This window comes from Python bivittatus, unplaced genomic scaffold, assembly GCF_059951505.1.
Source record: "Python bivittatus isolate LINGU-HERP-01145 unplaced genomic scaffold, Pbiv_v1 ctg000070_np1212, whole genome shotgun sequence".
NCBI lineage: Eukaryota > Metazoa > Chordata > Lepidosauria > Squamata > Pythonidae > Python > Python bivittatus.
In genome coordinates, this window is record NW_028277034.1 from 39,837,466 (window position 1) to 39,865,435 (window position 27,970).

The 27,970-nt window shown below is 41.0% G+C and overlaps 1 protein-coding gene across 2 annotated transcripts in view; it reads left to right on the plus strand.

The window, feature by feature from the left end:
• The first annotated feature begins 2,181 nt into the window (after window positions 1-2,181).
• The window catches only part of MANBA (mannosidase beta), a 55,179-nt gene continuing 29,390 nt past the window's right edge, over window positions 2,182-27,970 (plus strand). The window contains exons 1-7 of one of the 2 annotated variants that reach the window (XM_015888356.3): window positions 2,708-2,845; window positions 6,375-6,533; window positions 11,209-11,303; window positions 11,556-11,661; window positions 15,461-15,631; window positions 21,484-21,607; window positions 25,634-25,809. In XM_015888356.3, the coding sequence (XP_015743842.1) occupies window positions 11,557-11,661; window positions 15,461-15,631; window positions 21,484-21,607; window positions 25,634-25,809 (576 nt within the window). In that variant the 5' untranslated portion in view covers window positions 2,708-2,845; window positions 6,375-6,533; window positions 11,209-11,303; window position 11,556. Of the gene's footprint in view, window positions 2,846-6,374; window positions 6,534-11,208; window positions 11,304-11,555; window positions 11,662-15,460; window positions 15,632-21,483; window positions 21,608-25,633; window positions 25,810-27,970 lie in introns of both variants that reach the window. The other variant, XM_007429806.4, reaches the window with a different exon arrangement.

Genomic DNA, 27,970 nt, shown 5'->3' on the forward strand with positions numbered 1-27,970 from the left:
TTTTTAACAGCAGTAAAATTGTAAATCAGAATACCTGATTAAAAAATTAATGACTGCCTTTCTTCTCTGTGATGGGATGTAGGGATTTTTTAATACATAAAAAAGCTCATTTTCAGATATGTTGTTCACCTTCTACACAGTGGAAACACTCTTCTGCTCTGAAAGTGAAAGTTGCTAAACTAATTTCAAAAGAGTATTTTGACATTCCAGAATTTTGTCATGGTACATGCCATGACAGAGGAGGCATGCTTCGTCCATACCACAAGATAATATTTAACTGAAAGGACTTGGAGTGTTCCCACTCTGTTCAATCATACCTGACAGGCAGAAACAGTTGGAGACAGGTGCTCCTCATGCTATGAAGGGCTTTATAGGGGGTGACCAACAGTATATTGCACCTGGAAGCTGACTAGACACATGGGCGTAGCAAGAAGCACCCATTGGTGCCCATACTGTTGTATTTTGAACCAGCTGTAGCTTCCAGATCTCTTCAAGAGCAGCCCCATGTAGAGTGCATTGCAATAGTCCAATCATGAGGTCAACAAGGTGTGAGTAACCATCTGAAGAGCCTCCCAGTTGAAGGAAGGCTGCAACTGTTATACAACATGGACTTGTGCAAAGGCCCTCTTAGCCACAGCTTCTACCCGTTCTTCAAGCAGTAGTTGCAAGTCCAGGAGGACCCACAAATGGGGAAGTACAACTTCATCCAAGTCTAAAGGTGAAAATGTTTCAGACCTAGGGGGCACAAATAGCTTCAGTCTTGTCAGGATTGAGCCTGAGTCTGTTCCTTCCCATCCAGACTTGAACAGCCTCCAGACCGCGGATAGGTATGTCGATAGCTTCACCTGGGCAGTCCAGGGTTGAGGCGTACAATTCAGTATTATCACCATACTGATATTGGATCCCCAACTGACAAATGACCTCACCCAGCAGTTTAATATAGAAGTTAAACAGGAGGGGTGAGAGTGTCGAACCCTGAGGCATGCAAGAGGTGAGACCTTCTCCCTCCCTGTCAACATAAGAACTAACCACTGAGGAAGGAGGGGAACCACTGCAGCACAATGTCCACCCCTCCTGACCCCCTCAGACAGTCAAGAAAGATACCGTAGTTGATAATATCAAAGGTCAGTGAGAGATCAAGGAACATGAGGAAGGACATGCCATCCCCATCCTGACTCCACCAAAGACCACTGATGAGCACAATCAGTGCTGCCTTAGTACTGTACCCTAGCCTGGAACTCAACTGGAATGGGTCCAGGTAATCTGCTTCCTCCAAGATCCAGTGTAACTGTTGTCTGACCACCTTTTCAACAACTTTCCCTACAAAGGGAAAGTTGGAGACCTGACAGTAACTGTCCAAGATGGAAGGATCCAGCAATGGCCTCTTGAGAAGGGGAAGCACCACTACCTCCTTCAAGGCTGGGGGGACCATCCCTCCTTCAAAGAGGCTGACACCATTGCACGGACTCAACCACAGGTCATCTCTCAGCCCACCTTGATGACCCAAGCCTAACTGAAGTCAATTTGGAGGAGGAGTCACAGATCAAATTCGTAATTAAAAGGGGATAATGTAGTCCAGATGCTGTGAAACTCCAATAATGAGCTACACAATAAGATTGTCTGGAAACAGAGAACGATGATAACAATTCCCTTTGTTCAGTAGAACTACCAGCAATATATTGGGAGGATTGCAAACAGGATGGGAAAGAGTTCTGAGAAAAATGTCTTGAATAAAAATCCGTGAATGGGCTACCGGGTCGCCAAGCACCACTCTATCGCTCCCATCAATGAAGGAAGAAATGGAGAGGGTAAGGCTTTTCGCACGAGAGCAGTAGCTTACACTTAGAGGGTGTTCGGAAAAGAGATTACAGCGGACAGAAGAGGAGGCTGCAATCCAAAAACCTTGTTCCTCCTGTCCTTCCCCCCCGTCCCCCCAAATACAGCGCCCTGCTCCAACACTTTCCCCAGCCCCTCTGAACCAGAAACGCCTCGATCCGGCTCCTCTGGAGAGTCTGCAAGGCAGTATCCGGGGTAACACAGACCGTGGTTCTGCTCCCCAAGGCTAAGTGACGTGAGAACGTAGCCTGGAGATTTCCCGACCCGACCAATGACAACTTGGGGCGGAGAAGGCGATTTTAAAAAACGAGTCCCTCTGCCGAACCGCAAGAGGAAAGCTGTAAGGGGCGTACCCGGAAAAGAAGTTTCCGAGCGGCGCGGCCGCGGGAACCGCTCACGGCCGAAGGAAACGGCACCGCCGCCGCCGCCGTGTGCTGTTCGAGAGGGGCGGCGCCACGGCAAGCGAGCCGCCCCCAGAAGGAGAGGCGACCGCGCGGCTCCCCTCCCCGGCTTCGCTCCCCTACTTCCGACGGCGTTCTGCGGACGCGCGAAGCGAAAGCTCCCTTCCTTCGCTTGCAGCGCCCGAGGCGAGGAAGATGCGCGCAGGCGCATTTCTTCCCCTGCGCGGAGGCCAAAGGCGCTCGAGAGTTTTCACTTTTCCGGGGAAGCTCACTTGACGCGGCTCCCGCGACTCGGAGTTTCTCCGTCCCGCTGCGCCGCCCCCAGCACCCCCTGCCTGCCTCTCCTGCCGGCAGCCTCTGCCTGGCTTTAACTCCTGTTGGCAAAGCCGAGGATGCCAAGCAGGGGTCGCGTGCTTGTGCTGGCGGTTCTGCTCGCTGCGTGCAGGGGCGGCTTGCCGCTCGGCTCCGGCTTCCCGCGCCCCGCCGGAGCAGCGGTGCACACCTTGCGGGGCAGCTGGCGGGTGAACAACGCGAACGGCTCGCTGGCTCTGAAAGCCGAGGTCCCGGGCTGCGCGCACACCGCGTTGCTCCGAGAGGGTCTCATCCAGGTAGGCGATTATGACGGCGGCGCAGGGATTCCAGAGCGGGGTTAGCGGGACGGGCCCCGCGAGCCCCGGACGGGGGTCGGTTGTGGTTCGCCGTGTCCTGCGACAACGGAGCCGATTCCAGTAGTAAATTCGGGCTGAGTTGTCCGCGGGGAATGCTCTTGGTTTGGCATCTTCCAGCAGTTGCCAAAAGAAAGCTGTTCAAACAAGGGTTGAAGTCTTTCTTTTCTCAGATGTTCAGGCGGATAAAGCACCCGTGCTAAAGTGTTCTGGACGTTTGTGTTTGTTCCTTTGGTTGGTGACTAAGTTGCTCCACTGATGTGCTCATCTATACAGGAATTGTGGGTTTTCGGATTTGATGGGATTTGCAAGTTGCTATGGTATGGCCTTCCACCACCACCACTACATCCATCTCTTCCCATATATGATTAATTAGTTTTTGTGGGTAGGTGTTTTACTTGTGGCTGTCATTGGTATCTATTTTAGGCTTGAATGGGCTGGGTCTTTCTACCAGTGAATATTGGGTTGTTCAGCCGCTTTGTGGAAAGGGACACGTTCACACATTCATACATAACACGAAGTCATCTGTAATTAATCTTTTCCTTTGCGCATGATGTTGTGTCATCATGGAAAGCTTTTGAGGACCACCATGCATAAGCCAATGGGTGGTAGTGACACCATGACATATATAGTCTCCACTGGGGTCTGTGGGATCTCAAGATAGAATAACAGTTAATTTTAAAAATAGCCAAAATCTCAAAAGGTCAAACCAGAACTCAAAAATCTTGTAAGGTTTGGCAGTCTCCTGATAGGCTAACCATTTAAAAACAGTATCTGTGTTTTTATTTTGATACCCTGAATGGAAAGTACTTGCAGCACATACACAGATCACTAGTGGCCCTGGGTTTAGAGATAAGATCCATTGCATGAAAGAAATTAGTCTAGTTTAACTTTAGCTACAACTGAATATTATCTGCAAATCAAGCCATGGTGGGTTGTTCAACAAATTCCCTTAAAACAGAATCTGGCATTTATTCTTAACTTGTTTTTTCATTCCCTTCATTTCTGATGTTCAGTGGTTCAGTGATGACACCCTCCAAATAAGAATCAGTTATTTGGCAGACTTGGAGAGGCGACATGGTTTATAGAAAGAAAATGTAATCAAATCACCCTGGGGGGCAGGAGGAACCCCAAAATCCCAGTGAGAACTGAGCATACTCAGTGGCTGGAAACTGAAAAAAGTTGAAACCCATGTACATGGAAAACGCTGATACTGTATTGGAGAAGGATTGTGGAGAAAGACATGGATCTGAATGGGAGCATGCTAGGTGGCAACACAGATTCCACTTTTCTTAAAATGAGAGTGAATTACCCTGATGGATGTATCAGTTAACCAGTAGAAGAGAATATATGCAGCTCAGGATTGAACTGTGGAATCCTTGGTGTTCTCGGAGCTTGGCTGTTTTCTTGCAAATGTTTTGTTACCCAGCTAGGTAACATCTTCATTGCTAGAAGGGAATGGGGTTTCCTCTCTGTTTATATACAGTAGCTTGCCCTGTTGGTGTTGGTGGGGGTGTTGTTTTTTCCTTGGTAGCTCCTTGATTAGGCTGTTGTTTACTGCTAGTAACCAAGATCAAAATACTGAGAATCATGGACTTCATCAACCTCTGCCTCACTATTTATGGTCAGTTTGATGGACAAATATACCAACAAATCAGAGGAACACCCATGGGATTACCACTCTCAGGACTCATAGCAGAGATTCTAATGCAGTGTCTAGAAGCTATAGCACTCCCACGCATACAACCAAAAGTATGGATCCAGTATGTAGACGACATCCTTGTCATAATAAAAAAGGAACAACTAGAGAAGACACATGAAACAATCAACATCTTCAAAGGAATAAAATTCACAAGGGAAGAAGAAAACAACACCTTTCATGTATATCCACATCAGCAGAGGAAAAGACAGCAAATTAGAAACACAAGTCTATCGAAAAACCCATGCTAACCAAGTGCTCCATTACCAAAGTAACAACCCAATCGCCCACAAGTAACACCCAGTCGTTGTGTAATAACATTATTCAGACAGGCACAAGCGCACTGCAGCAACCCAGAACAGCAGAAAAAGGAAACAGACTGCCTATACAACATCTTCCAGCAAAATGGAACTCACACAACTTTATCAAAAAGTGCCTGACTACTCAGCCTACTACAACAACCAACACAAGCTATGAAAAGGATAACACTGCCACACATCAGAAAGATGTGGTGGTTCTCAGAAACAACCAACAGACTATTACAACCACATGGCATCATTGTAGCACACCAATCAACTAAAGCCCTCCAAAGCATCTTGAGTAAACCAAAAGACCCAGTAGTCCAAGAAGAAAAAATGGGAGCCAGCTACAACATACAGTGTAAAGACTGTAACAGCCACTATGTAGGACAGACAGGCAGAAGGCTAGCAGAGCGCATGCATGAACACCAACTGCAGTCAGAAGACATGATGAAAACTCCTTAATCTCACAACACATGGACAGATTCAACCATAGTTTCAACTGGAAAACTGTCAGCATCTTAGATCAAGCTAAATACAGAAACATGAGGGAATTCCTGAAAGCTTGGTATTCAGACAACTCAGCCATCAACAGGCACATAGAGATAAACAACATTTACACATCATTCAAAAGAGACAATAAAAAGGAAACAAAAAAAACCCAAGCACCTCCTGCCAGCAATCAGCACCCAGATAAACGGGGATTAACACCAGGATTAACACCAAACAAACAAGCAGTAAACAATACCCAATTCAAGGAACTACCAACTCAGATAAACAATCAGCAGTAAACAACAGCCTAATCAAAGAACAACCAAGGACAAAGCAACACCCCCACCATAGAATTGCACTCTAAGCATTGCTGCATTTAACATAATGGTAGGGATTTGGATCCAAACAAGCCCAGGATTATGATAGGATGTAAACAGAGGGATCTTTTAAAAATTACGATTTTCCACAAATTCATCTGATGATTCCTGCTTGACGCATTGTGGCAATTGGTATGCTGTTGTACAAATTATGAAAAGTGTGCTAGGGTGCTTTATTAGGTGCTGCTAAGTATTGCATTAAGGTTACTAAGCTGTTCAAGGATAGTGGAACGCATGACTCACATTTGCAGGCTTACCTTGTAACCGAAGAGTTCGGGATTTGAAGCCTATTTCTGAGAAAGTGTCAGGCAGCAATTTCATTGAGAGCTGGACACTTCTATTAAGTGTCTGCAGCAGGCTGTGTGGGAAAACTGCAGTGAGCATTTCTGCATTTTCTTTTGATCCCCGAGACCAAGCTGTGAGGGAGTGCGGAATTGTCTTTATTTTCAGATCACTGAAACTGTGCTCTAAACATACCAACTTTCTTTGCCAAGAAAAGCCTCATGGTGACTCTCTAAATATGTTAAATTAAGTATGTATGAGTGTGTGTATAAGTGTGTGTGTGTGTATCTATCAATCAGAGTTAATTCTACCGCTGTCTGCAGGTGACTGAATTATGCAGGTGACAGAAGCTGTTTTACCACTCAAATTTCATTTCGTCTCTAAGAACTGTAGTTGGGCTCTGAGTGAACTCATCCTGACAATTGAAGTCTGATTTTATTGTGGAGCTAGAACTGGAACTTTGAGGATAATCGTTCACGAAGGTATTTGCACATTCTTACAATGTCTAACCCACATGTTTATTGTTAAAATAATCCAGGAGTTGCCTGAATATTTAGGATAACAGTACTGTGTTCTGAAGAATGCAAATTAGCACACCTTTTGCACTGTTCTGTTCTGATTTGGATTGCAATTTGTATTCCTCTGTAAATAATAGGGTTGAACTCAGAGAGAAATGTGCACTTTGGGCTAAATACAACATATATACAGAAGATCTACAAAGTAGTAATATTGATTTTTAGAATTCATCTTCAAAAATGAGAGAGCGGATTTTTGTTTCTTTTGGCTACAAAGATTATGCTTCAAAATATGTAAATGAATTGTCTGAATTCAGAGGAGTGACTAAATAAATCTAAAGGTCAGAGTACAAGGCTGCTGTCCAGCTTAGTACCTTCTTTCTTCCTGTATCTAGCAAAGAAAAAATATATTACACGATCAACTGCAAATAAAGGAGACAAAATAGGAACGATTGCAAATGTATTAGATTTACATAATTTGCTAGATTTCCATGAATTATTTCATGTGCAGGCTATAGCATTATGAAAAGCAGTTGTTTAAGAGTTATGTTCTGGTACTTTTGGGTCACAACGACCAATATTATTATTGTTTGCCAGGGCTTAGCAAATTGGGCAAGCATTGCCTTTCTAACTTGAGCTAGAGAGAAGGGAACCGGCTATACCCAGTTGCAATACCCATTTTATGTAAAACTGCAGCTTGGGTGTAATTATAGTAATGATTAATCAATTAAGGAACTAAATAAAAAAAATAACTATTTTTTTCTGCTTACCAATAATGAACTATTCCTTTTAAATGCTTTTTTTCTATACAAGTTCTTAAAAAACCAACATCTGTTATTGTAGAACACCTTTTTCTTTTAAGGTGAAACCTACAAGATACATTGTGCATTGTTGATAAACAGAACTACCATGTTTAGCCTTTAACACGTTTAATTGATCAGCTTCTTTTTTAACCTGATAAGTTTGTAAAACCTAACCCAACACTTCTGTTCCTGTTTACATTTTCCTAAAAACGAACATATGATAGATGGCCCAGGGAGTTTGAGAAATGCATCATTGTGCTATGTATTTATGAAATAATGTTTCCATCTTAACTGGAAATTATTTCTATGCAAGATAAGCCACAAGTAATGGTTTATCAAGTATAGATGCCTGTTATGTCAGCAACCCCTTGGGTTGAAAGCAATGAAGTACAGGGGCAGTCTGTCAAGACACAGAAGAAGCAGGAAGAAGACACAATGGGTTTAAGCAAGGAACTGCACCATCATTCTGCCAGAGGATAACAGCTGCTCAATGTGGCTTCATTCTAGTTTTCAATAAATATTTTTATGTAGCTACTTCATGTTGTCTGAGAAACTTCAAGTTAAGCTATGTGACACTGGGGGACTGAGATTTACTGCTGAGTCCTGGATGGGGGAGGCCAACAATTTCCATTTTATATTTTCATGCAGCTTCATGCTCATATTGTTGCTTGATAACCTCATATAGGTGACCAGAATTACTGTGGGATAAACCGATTGATCAATGTTATCCCACAAGAACAGACCTCAATCAGACCTATCTAATCCAGCTTTCTGTTTCCATGGTGACCATGAAGCTGTCTATGAGATATCTATGAGATGGACAAGGGAACAATGGCCTTCTATTGTTTCTCAGGAACTAGTATTGATACGCATTTTGCCTTTGATATTGGAGGTATTATCAAAAGTCTTAGGGGTTGCTTTTCATCTGTGAATTTATCTGATCTTCTTTTAAAGCCATCTGGTGTTCATTGTTGCATTTTACAGCAGCAAATTCCATATGCCATATAAGGAATTGGTTTTGTCTGTCCAGAATCTCCCACTGTCCAACTTTGTTAAATATTCCTGGGTTCTAATGTTAAGGGAGAATGAGATAAAACTCCTCGCTATTCACTTTTCCCCTGCAGCATCTAATTTTATGCACCTCTATCATGTTCCTTCCTGCTTACAATTTTTTTTCTCAACATAAGTGCTCAAATATTTTTGCCTTTTATACTACAGGAGTTTGATCGTTTTATTGTCCTTGTTTTCTTACCATCACCAGCAATTCTGTATCGTTTTTGAGGTTTCACCAAAGCCAAAATATTAAACAGAACAGATAATTTCCCCACATAGTATGTGGCCTAGGCTTAATGATCTGTGCCTGTGATCACAGACTACATTTCTGTTTGTTTTCTGAGTTGACATTGTAGTGTGTTAGCAAGGCAGATTATCTGCTTGTAAAAGGTTGGAAGTTACTCCTATAAATGACCCATTTCTCCACAGTAGGTAGATCGTTATTCTAATTACTCAACTACACATTGGGTTGACTCATCTGGCTATGCTGAGACATGCCAGCACAAGTTGCAACTGCTTCCTTCTCCATGATGTTACACAGACTGATGCCCTCTGTAAATGTATAGTGTCTGATCCTGCCAAGAAGTCATATGAACATTCCTTAAAAACAACAGTGCTGTGCAGCTTTCAAAGTTTGAAGGGGAAAAGGTCATTTGGGGCATGCATGTACTGTACAGTATCAGATGTTGGCATCTCCTTAAACGTGTTTTTTCTTGGGATCATGCAGCATTTGTACAAGACACAGGATCTTTAAGGAGTTGCTGATGAGTGTTACATGAGCTCCCAAGTGTGCCCTGAATCACCTTTTCCCCTTCAGATGTGGATTGTTACACAAATTTAAGAAGTGGGACCTGTAACAAAATATTGCTCCTTCAAACCTTCTATCTTTGTAGTTCTGTCCCTTCTCCCCAGTTTTTCTCGTTTATCAAATGAGCGTACTGTGTCGACTAAGTATGTTTTATCCCTCTACCACCACTGACTGCCCAATGCTAATATTTATGACTTGATTGCCAACGTTGTTACGCCTACATTAGAGCACATGCTTGAAGACTTATTTGTTATACCATTATTACTGATTTGAATGTGGTTGGCTTGCTTTCTATTTCACCACATTTGCCAATATTTTGCTGGTTGATCTGGCTGGATGGAAAGTTTCTCTCTTGTATTTGGCCTTGAAAATCGATGATTCTGTGATTCAAAACAGCATTGGCCACATCTGATAGCTGTAGCAGGTTGCTTTTCTGAATTAAAACTGGAGGAAATGTTTTGTCTGTAAAACTCCTGAAATGTGTAGATGTGGGAAGTGGTTCAGAATTGGGCTTGCATATTAAATTGAGCTGAATTAAAGAGGTTCATGGAAGGAAGCCTCATCCCTATTCTTGTCCTTATCCTGTGCGATTTAGGTAGTTTCAGGGAAGGGATTACTGTATATAGGAAATGTTCTTATTTTAGGTGCTTTCCTCTAAGACACCAAGAATATGGCATATATATATACACTGATATCCACATTCCCCTCCCCACCCAGAATCATCTTCTGGGAAGGTAGCATGCTATGTACCAGAGCAGTAAGTTACCAGTAAGTTCTGGGTCTCACTTAGGCCTTCTTACAGGGCGAAAATGCAGCCTTGTGCATTATTTGGAAGTTGCCTAGCTGTGCCCCCCTCCCAAAAGAGGGAGATGATCCAGCTAGGGAGCTAGCTGTGTAGCTGGAAGAGATGGCTGAACCAAATGTAGCCAAGCGCAACATGCATTCTGTGGATGTGCAAGCCCCTCCCTCTTCATGGCAGCCATTTTGTGAGAACACCGATAACAGGCTCCCTGAATTCCACAAATGCCAAAAAAAAAAAAAAAAAAGTATCCCTCTGCCTAACAGGAACTTCGAAATACAGTAACAATAAACTGGGTCTGTGCATGTGTGACAGGCATCAATTGTACCCAACCTCTGCCTCGCGTACTCCAATCTCTTCTAGTACAATCCCGTAAAAGAGATTAGTAGGGTTTGCTTCTATTTTTAATTACATAACCACAATTCTTCTTACAACCAACCTTAATCTTAATCATGGTTTTTTGAAAGTATCAATTTAGCAAGGTTTGAAGTTGGCATGTTTCAGCAATTGTGTGTTCTTCAGATAGATCAGATTAAAGTTGTCTTAATTACCAGCCTTTGGTTTTGCTTGGGAATAAGGGGGATTTTAGTTCAATAAATGATTGTGTTGCTTAGTGATGGCAATTCTGGTCTCAATTGCCATCGTAACCTGAGGACTACCTGTCATCATAAATTATTGTTTGCCATTGATTTGTAGTCACTTGTGTCTATTATTTCCTTAGGATAGATTTTCTTGGGAAAAATCAAATAAAAAGCAGCATTCATTTTTATTCTGCCTTTCCTGTCTGCATTTTTATTCTGTTTCACCATGTCTGTTCTCTGATTGTGGGATTTTACTGGTTTGTATTCTTTTTTTTTTTTTCTTCATTGTTTAGCATTAGTCTTTTACCTTATTTTATAGTATCGTTCACTACTTTGGGGAATAATGAATAAATTATAATTTTGTGAAACTGCTTAATCTAAGGAATCAACTAGATGTAGATGTAGAATCCCCTCTTTTATTTACCGAGAGGTAGCAAGGGTGAGTGAAAGCAAATCAGGTATTATGCTGTCTTTTATCTTAGTTGATGTGTTTGCAGTTTCCTACTCCAATATCCTTTAAAATGTTTTGATATAATTGGTTTCATTACCCAATTTTAAGCTTCTGTTTCTTTCTTTGTTTCATGCGGCTGATTTGTAGGATCCTTACTATAGATTTAATGATCTGGTCTATAGATGGATCTCCTTGGATAACTGGACATACAGCAGAACATTCAAAGCTCCTTTTGATATCAGGTATGTGAGAAAACTGAAATTAGGAATACCAAGATGTGGACCACAGGTTTGTATGCATTTATCTCTGAATACAGCACCACACATCTTTGAACAGAAGGATTGCAGACGCAGGTTCTGGTCCATAAGCCAGTCTTATCCATTTCACAGACTTGTTGTAATGATAAAAAATGGGGGTGGGGGGGTGTAGAATTTGTAAAGAAAGGATGTAAATATAACAAAACAATGTTGTGTTTTTTGTTATCTTTTCTGCAGCATGTGGCAAAAAGTGAGTTTGGTTTTTGAGGGGGTAGACACAGTAGCACAGATAGTGGTCAATAACATAACTGTTGGAAAGACGGATAATATGTTCCAGAGATATGTGAGTATTTTTTTTTTTGGTGCTTTGTTAAAGTCAAAGAAACAAAACAAAAATAAATGCATCTCAAATTCAGGATGTTTCAAATGTTACCAACTTATTAATTCTATATAGTTTAAATTAAATTAATAAGGTAGTAATTACCAATGCAGTATGTAATATATTACAGTTGTCCTAAAGAGGTTTCTGTAACTGAGAAAAGAATATGTGGATTTGATGTGCTTTGCCTCTTCAGATCCCAATATGAACTGTGGCTGGTGCTTTGCAGTGAGAGATCCTGCACATTTGCTTATAACTCTGTAGCACTTTTTCATGATTTATCTGAACAGCTGTGGCAGGTAAAATCACTTTCCAAAAAACAATCATTTGATAAACAATAAGGTTCAAGGATCATTGATTTTTGACAATGAGAATCAAATTAGTGGCTGGGCTCTCATACCACATCAAACCTTTGTTGGCTGAAGCATGTTTTATTGATTAAATCACAATGGTTGGTTTCATCAAGCCCAAATCAGGTGGACTATATGATAGGACTGTAGTATGCTTTGGATCCAAAGGCCAAACTTTTCTTTTCCTGAGATCACATTGCAGTTGTTGAAGGCAGCTGCACAAAAGGAATTGTGGACACATACTGTGTGTCAAGTACTTTGTTTGCTTGAAGCACCATTTTGCCTTGAACTCAAAACATAGCATGGCTCTGCTGAATTATTGCTTGGCATGTTGTGTGAACCAGGCCAACAAATTTAGAGCAGTGTTTTTCTAACTTGGCAACTTTAAGATGTGTGGACTTCAACTCCCAGAATTCCCCAGCCAGCATGCTTCCCCAGCAGTTGCCAAGTTTGAAGAACACTGATTTAGAGGTATAGAATGAGATGGTTGCCTGGGTGTCAACAGAATGCCCAAGGAGGGAGCTTTTTGTCTCTTAGCGTGAGAGACTCAATGCAAGGAAACCCTCTTACTTGTGTAGTGCCTCAGAATGGAAAAAAAAAAAAGCAGAAAGTACCTCCCCTTATTATACCTGCCCCTTTTGTGTCTGCTTCTTTTCCTAATCTTTGCATGCCTGCTGAGTGGTTGGGAGAGAAAAGCAGCTCTTTGGGGAACATTAAAAACAAACCCCCCAAAAACTGGGAAACTCCTGTTTTCTTACCCTCTCCGTGCCACAAACATAGAATAGAATACCTAGGGCTTTTCTTGAAGCTTGAATATCTCTCAGAGACATGGGATGGAACTGGTAGTGGTGCTTGATGTAGTCTTCATTAGTAAGTCAGAATGATATTTATGGATGTTTGTGGTTGGTTCTAGGCTGGGATAAAGGTCTTGTAAATGTCTTGGGTCAGAAGAGGACAACTTTTTTTTCTGTTGTATTAGTTGGTGATAAAGATGGGGGCGTATTTATGTGTCATCCGCTTTGTCTACATAGAAAGCTCTAGTGTTCAGGCTGCAAAATTATTAGTTGCAAAGGGCTGGTAGATTGGACCTTTTTCTGCCCATCTTTATCTTTTAATACTTTCCTAGTCTATATATGAGCAGGAGTTCTTCTCTCTTCTTCTTCCTTTAGAAGGTTTCTGGTGGAGATGGTCCAAAATAAATCAGCATGGGCAGTTATGGGCATGCTGCCTCATGAGCTGCACTGGTTACCAGTAAGCTTCTGGGTGCAATTCACGGTGTGGGTTATCACCCATAAAGTCCTTCATGGCATAGGATTTGGATATTTGAGGGACTGTTTGTCTTTCATAACTTCTGCCTGTCCTATACAACTGAGCATACCCCAGGCCATCCATTCGACATTGTCACCTGATAGGACTCAGAAAGTGGGCCTTCTCTCTGGCCTCTGGAATGATGTCCCCTGCATAGATCTGTACAATCCCTACCCTGACCATATTTAAACAAGCCCTTGAAACCTGGCCTCAGGCTAGAATGGTTTATGCATTAAAATAAAATAATGAAAATAAAGCTTTCTTTTTTTCCCCATCCAAATTCATGGAGCCCCTGAAATCCAGCCACAGACCCTGAGGAGTCCATGGACTCCAGGTTAAGAGCCTCTGAATTAAAGGAACTATATAAGTTTAACCCAAAGAAGAAAAGGCTAAGAGGAGATGTGATATCAGTTTTCCAATATCTGAAGGGCTGTTGTAGAAAAGAGGGTGTGAATTTATTCTCCATAGCTTCTGGAGGTAGGACAAGAACCAACAGGTTGAAGCTTTCAGAGGAAGACCAAAGCTTGAATTATGAAGGAATTTCCTGACCATGAGAGCTAGTAAGTGAAGGACCAGTCTGCCTCATGAAGTTGTGGGTGCTCCATCACTGAAGATTATCAAGCAAATGGTTGTCCAACCATTTGTCTGGGGTGGTCTAAGGATTCTTGTCCTGGACAAGGGGTTGAACTAGAAGACTTCCATGGTCCCTTCTAATCCTATTATTCTATACATTGAAAAATTCCTCAAAGAATTCAGAATTGCTGCAATCCCATAAGTCTTTAGGGATGGACCACTGTAATTGGTTCCCCACTTGTGTAGAGGTGGGTGGTAGTCAACCTATTTGTATTTAGAAGTGATATGACCACGGAAACAGAGAAACACACACACCTCTAGCCATTGATTTTCTATCTAACTGCTCAGAAGCAAAAATTAAGATGACTATTTGGCCTGCAAAGTATTTTGGGCTTCTGATGTACTGAGACAGCCCCATGGTGGTTGTATGGAACATGAAGTCCTGAACTGGTCAGTATGAGTCCCCAGCATGAACACTGAAGCCAGGACAGGAGGGATGGCACCCCAACACCACACTAGAGATTATCTCTACCAGTTCAGACAGAAAGGCTGTTGGGCAACAACGTGGATAGTATTCCGATAGTACCCCTGTTCTGTCCCTTCAACCCAGCATGAAATACAGACCATTATATCCAGATTGCAAAATGAGTGATTTCCTGGCGATAGGAATGGAATTCCTGTGGATGAGTGCAACTCCACAAACACACCCAACCCATTGATCTATCTTTATGCTGTATTTGGGTGGACTTTATTGGTTAAATATGGGCCGCTTAGCTTTCTCATCCAAGTCTCTATGATACAAACCAGATTAGCCTGTTCATCCACACTGACATCATAGATCATAAATCATAGAGTTGGAAGGGACCTAAGAGGTAATTAAGTCCAACCCTGTGCACGCTGCAGAATTCATTATAACTCCTCCCCCCCGATTGAGGACTATCCAGATGTTTTATTGCAAACTAATCTGATGTCCAACAACAACATCATGAAATGGGTAAGCCAACTAATATGACTATCTGGATCACCAATAAGATGGTGTAATCCAGAACTAGGAACACAGCTCTAAGATGCTGTATCTCTTGTGTTTGGAAAGTATTCTAAGAGGGTAGAAATGGGAGCACAAGGCATCTAGTGAGGCAAAAAACCTCTCATTCCTTAAACCACCTCTGCCAGAAAGCCTCAGCATTGCTTGAAAAGCACCTCTTCTGATGACATCACTGCAAGGTACTGACCAACAAGCAGGTCATGAAGCTGTTGTTGCCCCAGTCAAGAAGTTTGCCATACATGAAGCAGGAGAATCTTGGCCTTGGAGCTTCAGAAAAGTGAATAAATTATGACACAGCAAATCATCAAATCATACATATTTCTTAACAGTACCCACCGAGGTGGTATACCTCTACAAACAAACAAAAGAACCCAAGTGCAGATAACTGAATCATCATACAGTGGATGTTGTGAGCCAGAGTAATGAATTCATTATCTCTATAATCAACCTCTCTCTCTCTTTCTTTTGTGGTCTATTGCTGACATAGAACTTCGATGTTACTGATGTGATCAAGGAGATCAACACAATCCAAGTTCATTTTTTATCTGCTATTTGGTATGCTGCACAACAAAGTAAAATTCACCAAGCATACAGGGTACCTCCAGAATGTCCCCCACCTGTGCAGAAAGGAGAATGCCACGTGAATTTCATCAGAAAGGTAATACTGATATGTGCATGTATGTTGTAATAATGATGATCAGAGAAAATGAATCCTACAATTGTCATTGTTAACTGGACTCCATCCTCTAAATATATCTATTAATAATCTATAATCAAGTGATACTTTTATAGGTCCACCCAAGGTAAAGCAATGGTGACTCCTTTGTTACAGGTAGTCCTTGGTTAATGACTACACTGTTTAGGGACCGTTCAAAGTTACGACACTGCTGAAAAAGTAACCTTATGACCTTTCCTTGCACTTATGACCATTGCAGTGTCCTGGTGGTCATGTGATCGGCATTTGGGCACTTTGCATCCAGCTTCTGACAAGCAGAGTCAATGGAGAAGCTGGCAATAAAATTGCAAGTCGCAGCCACTGATGTCTCGCTTAATGACCGCTGGTGATTTGTTTAATGACCATGTAGCTTAGCAACAGAGTTGCCGGTGCCAATTGTGGTAGTTAAGCAAGGACTACCTGTATTTTAGTTGATTGTAGTTATAGTATTGCCCAACTCTGGATTTTAGATATGACTATGATTGCTTTTTAGAAATAGGTAAAAAGTAAAAGACAGAATTACGTGCATTAGATTATGACAGGAAATATATTTGCAGAATTCATGATGTAGCTGATAGACTTAGATGTTTTTAATTTCCTTTTCTAATATTCTATATAGTTAACATTAAAATGTTTTATTTTCCTTTATTCAAGGATTAGTCTTACAATATATAAGACATTTTATTGAGACATGTTAATTTTAATGGAGAATTTCAATAACATGGGGGGGGGGAATGAAAAGATAATTTATTTAGCACCAATGACAACAAAGTAATATTAATAGTTAGAGAACAAGAGAGCTCATATAACCTGTACTAGCGAAAGCCCATTGTACACTGTTCCTAGCTGGTGTGATTGAAATAGAATGGATTTAAAAATTCAGCCAACTCCCATTCATTTCATGGATGGTGCTTTATGACTGAATCCAGCCAGAGAATTTCAACAGTGAGAAAAGATGCAAGCGGACTCTGAGATGTGCCAGAATACATTGGCAAACTTGTAAGAATCTTAGCCAGGCAGCTTTGTATGCATTTGCTGTTCCCCATATACCAAGCTACTTATGTTCTGCAATGTGCCCTGTCAGTTTCTGGGAAGTGTTAGCTAATAAGAAGCCAGATCTTATCAACCAGCTGTAAAAGGGTGGTGGGATCTGTTTGAGGATTATTAGAGGATAGCTCCCAACAGCTTTTATTCGCAACAATCATAATGGCTAGAAATTTATTAAAAAGGACCAGTGAACCTTGTTTCTGTAAATATCAGACAGAACAATCCTCTGCATGTTTATCTGGATATAAGTCCCACTACGTCCAAAGTGACCTACTCCTTAATATGTATATTTAGGTTTGAGGCCCTAGAGTAAAAAAGATGCTTCCGCTATTGTCAATCTGATGTGCTTTAAATACTGCAACTAAGATAACTCACTAGCTTGGTACCTTTTTTGGTCTCTTGATTAAAAAAAATGACTTTATCAAACACAGACAGAAGAGCACAGTGTAATTAAAAACATAATAGAAATAACTTTGGTTGAATTTGGATGTGGCGTTTGTGATTGGATTGGATAGATGAAGTAAGCTGTGAAGAAACAGCTATTGTGGTTAACCATAACCAGTTAAAATGTAAGGGGTCATCTTTCTGCCCTAGAATCTATGGCTTCTCCCAGGCTGGGAGGGAGGACAAGAAGAACTTTAACAGCTGTCCTCATATTTTTAGTAGAGAAGATGAGGGTGGCTTTTGCAAAGGCTTATGGTGTTATGAGAGATACTTATTGAAAAAAGTTTTTCTTTCTTGAAGAAACTACGCAGTTAAGGCTGAATATCAGTTATAATGTTTCCTAAAATGAATCTCTTCCCCTTTATTCCCCTCCTGTATTTATATTACGTTCCTTCTGCGAGGAGATTTGTCATGGTACTCATGGAAGTTTGTCCATCATTCAGCTGTAGCCATATGGCATTTGTAATAAAAAAAAAAAAAGGCATGGGCAGCAGGCTGAAGTCTTGGAACAGAGAAGCAACCTGGAGGCTGAGCTTTCCATGTCACCAAAACCTGGTGGAAAGTTGATGTTTTTCAGTTCTCTAACTTGGGTTTATGTTTTATGTTTTAAGGATATGGGCTATGATGGCATAAATGTCTGCTTGGCTTAACATAGCTATTTTGTCTTAAAACAAAAACGAAATAGGCCTAAAGTTTCAGCCTCTGAATTGGGGGTTTTTCTTGGAGCTTTCCCTTAAAGTAATGTTCCCAGCAAGACTGGTTTCCTGTTTGTCTTCCTGGTGTTTTTCTCCCTTTGTGTCATTTTGGACAGCTGGTTGATGCTGTAGCTAGGCATGGCCCCATCTGAGTATGTGAAACAGGCAGATATGTGCTGTGAAGGTGGATATCTATGGGCAAAGGATACTCACTGATTAACATGATTTTGAAATGGGACTGCTTCTCTCCACTCTCCCATCATCCTGATACGTTTTGTAAAGAAAGCAGCATGAAAACAGCTGCTGCCTTGTCCTCCTGAGGGCTCCATATGTCTGATTTTAGGAGCTACCAGGTACTTTTGAAATGTTATGGGTGGGGTTCAGAGGTATGCATGGACCAGTTGTGTGAATCCTTAAAAAATTTCTGCTCTTTACATTTAACTCAGGAATAGGCATATGCATCAATGGCCTAGTCCTCATGGCCAGTTTTTTGTGGCTTTCAGGACCACAAGCTTCAGTTCATCTGGGATCAGCAGCACGGTTCTCATAGGCACCAAGGCATCTCTCATCCCAATAGACGATGGCCACTGACCTCCATTTCTTTAAAAAAGCAATGCATATACACCCACAGATATATATAGACAGAGAGACAGAGACAGAGAATTAGAAGTAGCCCAAGTACTATGTGCTCCCACCTGAGAACTCAGATCTTTCAAGATTTGGCACTCTCTCAAGATTTCAGTCATTTTCACTGATTAAAGGTGACAGATACTTTTAAATATGTATGAATTTAATGTTTATATTTGGGCACCCTCACCGTTGCACAAAACTGTGCAGTGCCTTTTGCCACTTGAAAAGATTCCTGACCCCTGCAGTATATAAATTGTATTACAGCATCTTTCATGCATGGATTAGTATTTGGTTACCCAGAATGGCATTGTTCAGAAGGGTGAACTGAGTTCAAAGAGACTAAAAAAAAAATCCTTGTTGAAGCAACCTGTGGCATACTGGTAACACTGAAGAAAAATGGCATGGTTGCATGTATGCTTGGCAGGCCAGTTCAGTAGCAAGTGTCAGTAGCTTGAATGACAACACTTTGGCTACATGGAGGTAGTTGTTAACCACCATTGCACAGGCAGTCTGCAAACCAGACCTGCCCTGTGGATTATTTCTCTTCTGTGCTCCACTATTATACATTGACATTTGTAACAGTGTGCATAAGTAAGTGAGGAAATTAATCTGAAGATGTTACCTAGCAGGGTAATGAAACATTTGCAAGAAAAGAACCAAGCTCAGAGAACCCCAAGGACTCCACAATTAATCCTTTATTAAAAATAAGTAAGCTTAAACTTTAAGTTGGTAGAGCAGGAATATGGGAAGCAAAATGAGGTGCAGTTCCAGCATAGTGAGTTTACATTAAATGTCTACACTTTTCTTCTAATGAGCAAATTTCATTTTTAAATAAAATTTAGTGTTTTAAAATGATTCTATAGCACATGAAAGCTTAATTCATGGCTTTATTTTTGATGTTTTATATCTGCCTATGGGGATTCTGTTGCCCAAGTGGAGAGTAGTTCAGAGTAGCTGTCACATGCAGACTTGAGATTTAGAAGCGTGTGAATCCAGTCTGAAGCTATTTCCCTTGCCGTATTCTGACCAGCTGCTTGTATAGATTTGAAACTCAACATTTGCATCATAGCAGCAGTCAAGCTGAAAGGTAATTGGTGTGGGGATGGAGAAATTCTGTTCTAAGAAATGGTTATTTCCAGGGTTATAAACTAGAAATAGGCACAATGCCTGCTTCTCACTATTTGTAACTTGATCTACTAGCAGGCAAGCCGGTTCCTGGGATGTAGGGAACAAGTGAGGCAAGTGCAGTGTGTGTTGCCAAAATTAGAATGGTTCAGCTACCAGTTATTAGGGTTATAAATTTAGATCGGTAGGTCACAGTGCAAAACTTCAGCAAGATCTCTCGTATGCCCAGCAGAGGGAATTATGAGGCCACATTGTGGTGCCTTCCAGGGAGTGGTCAATAACATGTTTTGCCCTGAATATTTTGACATGACCTGAACCTCACATCCACAGTGGAATCATCTGTTGTTTGCATAAGTTTGCAAATGATTTCTATTGACTTATGTAAAGTTAATGGGAAGCAGCACAGCTGTTAAATTTTGGGGCTACGTAGATAATCTGATTCTGGATGTCTCATTCTTGGATTACTGAGTTATATTAAAGCTACATTGCCTAGTTTTGGAAGCTAGACCCACGAGGATGGGGTTCTGTTAAAAAATGAGAATTGATAGGTAGGGACCAAAGTCTTTTCTGCCTGGTTGGCTTCTCAACATTTTTTTTTTTTTTTTTTGTATGGCAACTGATGATCGTGTGGACCTCCAAATGTTGTTCCAGCAGCATGGTGAAGCTGCAGAAAATACTATCTTAAAGGGTTTTTTCTTGGGTAGAAGTCTGCAATTGTCTTAGATCCCAGGCCCCATTGTGTGATCTTGCCTCTTTCCCCACAAAAATTTTGTGAGATTTTGACAATTGTAAGGGAGAACCCCAGGAGAACCTTTCAGGGGCCTGGCATAAGCTACATTGCCAATCCCTGCTATAGTACAGTGCTTTTCTCTGTGGGACCTGAAATTAAGGAACCATGGATTCAAGAATAAAAGTCCCTAATGCTGCTGTTCTAGCTGCTCTTTTTCTTTTACATGGTAACATGTAAATTTGCCATAATCCTGAAATGGAATAGGCTCTGATCCCATAAGCACATAACACACTTTCAAAATAGTCTCATGTGGCAAGTCATGTGAAAGCTTTGTGTACATTGACATGAAGCCTGACAGCATGTGATGAAATATATTTGTGGATGCAGTCGCATACAAAATTCTATAATTTCATCTTGTAGCCTTTTTTGCATGGAAGTGCTACTCCATCGGATGAAAGTTAATGTGTCGAGTAGCCCTGGTACTTCTAAATCGCAGAGAGAGAACTGAATTCTCTCTGAAGCATGTGAATTGTACTGGCCTATATTTGAGGTATAATTGATATTTCTTACTTAGTATTTTTGATCTGAAGTGGTAGTTGTAACCAAATGCATGTTACGAGGGCATGCTACAAATATGGATCTCCCAACGCTCCCTAGCCTGACTCCTACTGGTGTACTGGGAGTGCAGCTTTCAGATCATGGAAATTACATACTCGGGGCAAGTTAGAGGCTGGCAGATATTCTGTACTGCAGAGACAGTAACTGAAATAGAACGCTCTATTAAGTCTTTATCCCACTGACTTTATTTTGGCCCCCATTATGGACTACAATCCAGTTATTTTCAGTTCTAAAACGGGGAACGTCAACCAAAATAAATGCCCAGAAAAGGAGAAGATTAAAGAGAAAAGCAAGCTGAAAAGTAAAACAGTCCCCAAAACTCCAGAAAATGCCTCCACCTTCAGTTCTGCTGCATCAGGTGGTCATTGCATTATACCTCAATCCTGCGACTCTCAGATGTCTTTAAAAAAATGCAGCCGCCCTTGTGGATGTTGCAGAATCTGCTGCTTTCCTCTTGCGGATGATAATTGCGCAGCTCACTCTGTATTTTGTCTAATCTATTTCAGGAGCAGTGTTCATTTAGCTGGGATTGGGGCCCCTCTTTCCCCACTCAGGGAATTTGGAAGGATGTTAGAATTGAAGCATATAGTCTTTATCATCTTGTCTACTTCTCTGTGATTCCTGTCTATGGTAAGTCTTGCTATCTTAACTCTTGATTGAATGTGGGAATAGATGACCATTTAATACTTTAAAATTGAAGACAACTAATGGCTCTGGTTTTTCTTGTTACTAAAACAATGACTGAATATAACCCCCTGTGGCAATAGTTATGAGTGACAAATAAACATTAAGTTTTTCTCTAGCCAGCCTAGAATCCTTTCCGTCTAGTTCACTTCTACTGTTGACTTCCCATCATTTTTCTCCTTGATTCCTTGTATTTCTAGACATGAAGAAAGCCAATGCTTTTAGCCATCTCTCTTCAGTTGTGCCCTTACCTCTTTTTTAAGAAATTGCACTCTTCAATAAATTGATTTTATGAAGGGTTTCCAGTAGTTACTGTTGGGTAATTCTTTAACTTCACATTGGTTTAGATTCAGAAATTGTACTATATCAGGAACTTTGTATATTGGCTGTTCTCCTTGTTTTCACTTACATCCTTCTTGCTCTCCCCATATTAACTGCTATCACTACATTTTGTCTCCAGCTTGTCCACTAGGGACCTTCTGTCATATTACTTCCTCTGCTTAGAACAGATATTGCCTTTCTTTCTCTGCTTGTCAGCTCATTGCCTGATCCTCCTGGAAGTCCCTTTTCTTGGCCCAGCATGTTCTATGAAGGCTTTCCTGAATAAAGGCTTATGATGAAAGTGTGTTAAGCTGGATACAATGGTTACCCAAAGCGCAAGGCCAGCATGAATCAGCTCTTAATGTATCTAGAATCAGCTGCAAAAATGAAGTATTAATATACATAACCAGGAAGGAGTAATCTTTAATCCAGAGTACTGAATTGGAAACTAAATGATTTTTATAGGTGCCCCCAGTATCTAAATGAGGTTCTAGGAATGAAAACAGGGTTCCTACACTAAACATTGGAAAGAGTTATACTTCTGGTAGACTGGCTAGCACTCTTTCCATCTGACTTTTTTTTAATTATTATTCTTACTATTACTACTTTAAAATAGAGAAATTAGAAATTATAAAGTTGCAAAGCAAAGTGCCAGTCCCTAGACTTTGCGGTGTTCTCTGAAAACAAATAAGGTAGTGGCTACAACCTGAGCTTTGTCTGAAAGTTGTCTATCTGCCTAGAAAAAAGATCAAGATAAGGTGGTAGTTGATCAGGAGAAGAACAGCAAGGAACAACCTCACCAGTTGGCCTTCTGGATTTGCCCACCAAAGTAACCATTTTGTGAGCAGGCAAGTTCTCTTCTTGTGGTGGTCTTTTTGTGGCAACATCTGTAACTTGTTCTCAGAATCCTAGAATGTTTTTCACTGGTCACATTGCTGTAAGTAGGGCTGGCAAAGGTTTCTCTTTGAAAGTCTGGGCAGAACTGTTGGATGTAACTGAGCTAGGTGAACTGATAGACATAAATTCAGTTTAAGGCAGTTTATTAAAGCAAAATTAGAGATGATTCTAGAATAATATCCCTGGGGAAGTATTTGGGGCTCCAGCTTCCCACTAGCTTATATGTTTTACTCTTTTTTTTTGGTAGACCTTAGTTATTTATAGTAGCGGGTAATATTGCCTTAAAATAGAAATACAAAATATGATGCAGGGAGGGGCAGAGAGAAGGCATTAGTTCATAATAATAGTAACAATAAATAATTTTACATAAAAATGCTTAAAAGTACTTTGAAGATATTTTTTCTTTTTTTATTGTGTCTGAAAAAGGAGCCATGTTCCATGGGAATTTTATATAGAATAAGCGCTAGGTTAGAAATAAAAACAAATTAAAACTAGGTGGGTTTTGAAAGGCAGGATGGTTAATATCCAAGCATGTAGAAAAAGGCTAAACTTCTTTTTTCCAGCTTCACTAACTCTGGGTAGTCCATCGCTTGGTACTGCCCTCAATTTGACACTCATGGTGACCTCTTAGATCACCCATTCTTGAGCTGGTGGAGCAGTCTTAATTTAGCTGTGTCCTAGGCCTTTGAGAGAAGAGAGGACAGATTAGAGGATAACTTGCTGTGTATCTTGCATGGTTTTTTGTGCTGATATGTGTGATGTTCAGCCTGTGCCTTTCTTAAACAGGAGCTGCTGAAACTGTAGACCATCATTCTGAATCTCTGGATTTTTCCCCAGTGTTGATTTCCAACAGTTTATAGTGTAAGCAAAGGTGTGAGGGTAGTTTATCTTCAATATGATCAGGCTTCCTGTTCTGCCCTTGTCCAGAGCCACCAAGTTGCTTCCTGTCACTGATGGCCACTTCTTTGTTGTTTGGCTTACACTGAGTTGACTAAAGTGAAGAACAAGTAGATTTTCTGTAATGTGAGACATCTTAAAAATATCTCATAATCGCCATTCAATTCAGAGAGCTGATAAGGACTGCTTCCCATTCCTAAGCTATCTGATGAAGTACTGTTTGAAGATATTTGTAATTTCCCACCCTTATTTGGAGGTAGCATCTGCATGCAAAATATAATATCTGTTACTGAACTCCAACTCTGCCATTGCATTAGGCCATACGTTTAATGTGCAGCTTTAATAATACGTTTCAAGGTTGTAGAACCTAAATACATGAGGTGTTCTGAACTCTCAGGCAAGAGCCACTGTGTACATGTGAAGGGCATCCTGCAGCACAAATGAAGCAATGTTGTCCTACCAACTCCTGTGTGAAAATTCAGGATGTGTGTAAATATTAACTACTGGTAGAACACCCACCCACTTTGGCCCTATATATGGATGATACAAGAAAGAAATAAGCTTTTAAAGCCTCTGGAAATAGCTTGCACTTGAAACACAGAGCTGTTGTACTTTAAAAGAATGCTTCCCACACTTACTGATTCATAGGGTTTGCCTATTGTATGCTAAAGAGGTGATTAGCAAAGCTTTAGCAAGAGACAGTTTATTCTGGCATATCAAGACAGGCTGAACTCTTGGACAGGGAATACTCTATGAATGAATGAATTGAACTGGAAAACTTTTTTAGATGCTGCAGGGACCTTTTCTTACTAGTTATCAGCATATTGATGAGTCCAGCACACTTGAGTGACCAAGAGAAACCACCATAAGCCCCATCAGATTCAGACACAATGGATTCGATTCATTCTCCTCCAGCATAATTTCACTCACTTCGCAGCCTTGCAGCACAGAAGTTTTCACACATTTTTCTTGAAAGCAGCATTTGTTTGCTCTGCTGAAGCGATTGTGCTGTCCAAAAGTTAAGATCTTTCCCCAAAATAGAGCAACTATAACAGATGGGGGAAGTGTACCAATAGTCTGTGTCATTAATTACAGCTGGTGCCAGGCAGGGAAAAAACCTTGCATTTTTATTACCTGCACTCATCCAGTTTTGACACATCTTTTAAAGGAGAAAAAAATACCTGAGAAATTCTCTTGGTGAAATGCAATACTTTTACACGTACTTAGTGGTGAGGTGGCCAAGAGGAGTAAATGAATATCCTCTGTTTCATTGCAAATAATCTCTCCAACAGGCTACTGGTTGCTGGTTCTCAGGCACCTCCATGGCAATGCGATTGTCACTCCAAAGTGGGAGCCTCACTCTTGAAGAATTGTTGGAGATTTTCTTCTTTCCTTGGAGAAATCCTCCATTCAATTGCAAATTAGGTAGAGAATTTTAAAAGGCTGTTTCTGTGCAGCTATAATTATAATAGTCTTGATGCAGCATTTATTTTCTGTGTGTCAATCTACTATTACTGGTCAATGGATGAACATCTTGGTGTATGTATCCAATTTTCCAATGCTTGTTTGAAGAGGGAAGTCAGTGGCAGTGGCCAAAGTTTCTGTTCTGTTACGTTGGCGTGTGGCCATTGATAAACCATCGAAAGGCAAAGTCTGTTCATTAACCACGAAAAAGTAGTGCACCTCTGTTTTATCGTTGTTTATCTGCAGTCTCCATCCCTTGTGAAGTTGGGAATGGGAGTTCATCACACCTAGCGAGTACAAGGTCAGGGAGGGCCATTCTGACTAAAAGGGTATGTAAAAGCATCACACTTCATGTCTCCGAGCAACAACCCTTCTTGTTTTATTTTTGTCCAGAGCGAAACACTCATCAGTGGCATCTTCAGATAGAGTCGGGGTTTGATGTTGTCAGCAAAAAGCCAATTGCTGGATTTGTGGCTGTGAACATTCCTGAGCTGAGGACCCAGGAGGTGTTCACTGTGCAACTTCTTCCTGGAGAAGGCAGTATTGCACTGCTTGTAAATATCAGTAAGGTGAGGACCATATCTGCTGCACGTGGAGAGTTTTCTTCTGCATGGAAATCAATGCACCATGATACATGGGGCATGCTGGAAGACCATGCAGGATTACTAAGGCATAAAAAATGCTAAGTATTTTGTATGTTGGCGAGCACAATGACAAACGTTAACTGATTTTGTATCCCATTTTCAGTGTGATTCTAACCCTTCCTCTGATTTTAAAGTATTAGTTGGGAAAAAACCAGCCCTTTTCCAGTTTGCAAGCTCTTCCTTGTGTGGAAGACATGGTAAACTGTGGCTGGGCTCAGTTTACTGATTATCTCCTTTTTTGGTTTGCATCCCAGCCACCTTTGTAGGGGCTGGCTCTTTTTCAAAGTTTTGGTATAATGGCTGGAAGCAAACAGTAACACTGCAGCGTTCTGATCATTACTGGACCAAGACAGAACCTCTCTGCCCACTTCGTATCCTGATTTCAACTTTCTACCCTCCCAAGGGGAGGGCATGAAAAAAGAGGAAGCAAAAGAATATACTGCAGCTGGAATGGACCCATTTTGCAGCTGTTCCAGCCTCTTGTTATGCCCAGAGGCCAGCCAGAGAAATAAACCACACATAAACCCCTCTATCTCAGTTTGGACAATACATGGCTTCATCTCACTTAAGGTGATTTTCTTTAGTCACAATTTAACCTATGGTTTGGTGGTCAGACTAAGCCTAATTATAAGTAATGATTTCTCATTCCTGGCAGCAAAAAATCTTCATAAAGAGTTGCAGAATAGGAGAAACCAATTTGTTTCTATTCAAGAGAACAGATTTAAAACCATTCAGCAGCATTAGCAGACGAGCCCTGTGATTATAGTAACACAGTGTTGTCCAAACTTGGCCACTTTAAGATGAGTGGACTTCAACTCCCAGAATTCCCCAGCCAGCATGGCTGGCTGGGGAATTCTGGGGGTTGAAGTCCACTCATCTTAAAATGGCCAAGTTTGGACAACACTGTAGTAACACATTGGTTGTTCCAGCTCCTCAATCCCAGCTTTCCTGATCCCTTGTTTTCACGCTCTTGTGAGGAAGCACTCAGAAATGAACTTTTATACAGTGTAGAAAATTTGTACCTGCAGTTTATGTTGCTGTTTATATTTCATGTATTAAATCACAGAACACATACTTTTTAAAGCAGCAACAATTTATTCCTGGGAAGTGTTCCAAAAACAAGGTTACTCAAACCATTTGTGGCCCTCCAAAAGAGTATAAATCTCAGTCTCTCTCTCTCTCTCCCCCACCCCCCCTTACCCAAGTTGAATGCACACGGTGTTTTCCAGCAAAGGAGTAGCAAATGGATGAGTGGGGATGTGAGATCACTAATAGCCAATAGCTAAGCTCTAGCCATGCCTTTGCTTCTGTGCCATTCTCTGTTTTACACTGCAGAGTGAAAGAGGCATATTAGTAATGCTTTGTGCTCTCTGCTAAGAATTCATGTACCCTCGCATGCTTCTAGCTTGATGTAATCCCATATAATGAAAGGTAAAGCATTAGTGGCTCTGCTAAGCTGTGCCTTGGTGATAGATGCAACAAACTGGATCATTTAAATGTTTTCTCCCTGGTTGCTGTCTATGAAATACCCAGACCATTGAGCATTCTCCTGTTCAAAATCTATTCGTTTAAATATTCATGCATATCTCATAACCTTTTTTCATGGTTAAAATTTTGCATCAGGATTTACTTTACATAAAAGGAGCTAATGTTGTTGTTCTGCCTAAAACAAACAACTGCATTAAAAAACAGTGGTCACTGTTAAATATTATACTAATAAAAAGGGGTGGAATTGATCCACTGAGAGTCAAAAGTCATGCCACCTAAGGATTTTGATGCCATCTGACCTCTATGGAGGGCACTATGTTAAGGGAATGCTACAAATATAGTTTGTGAATGGGGTCTGGTGAGTCCCCTGGGAACTTCTATGCAGGTCCTATCAAAGTATTTTTAATAGCATGTCAGGATAGAAACCTATAATGAATTTTGCATGTTGAACGTTGTAAGATGATTTCTTATGATAACAGTAGGAGGATGGGACTTCTAACAGAATGAGTTGCATGATCCCCAGAAGGCTGACAACAGTAGTCTTGTGAAGTGCTGTGTGAGGACCTTGGACAGTGTAATCCAGGGGTTAACAGTGTTG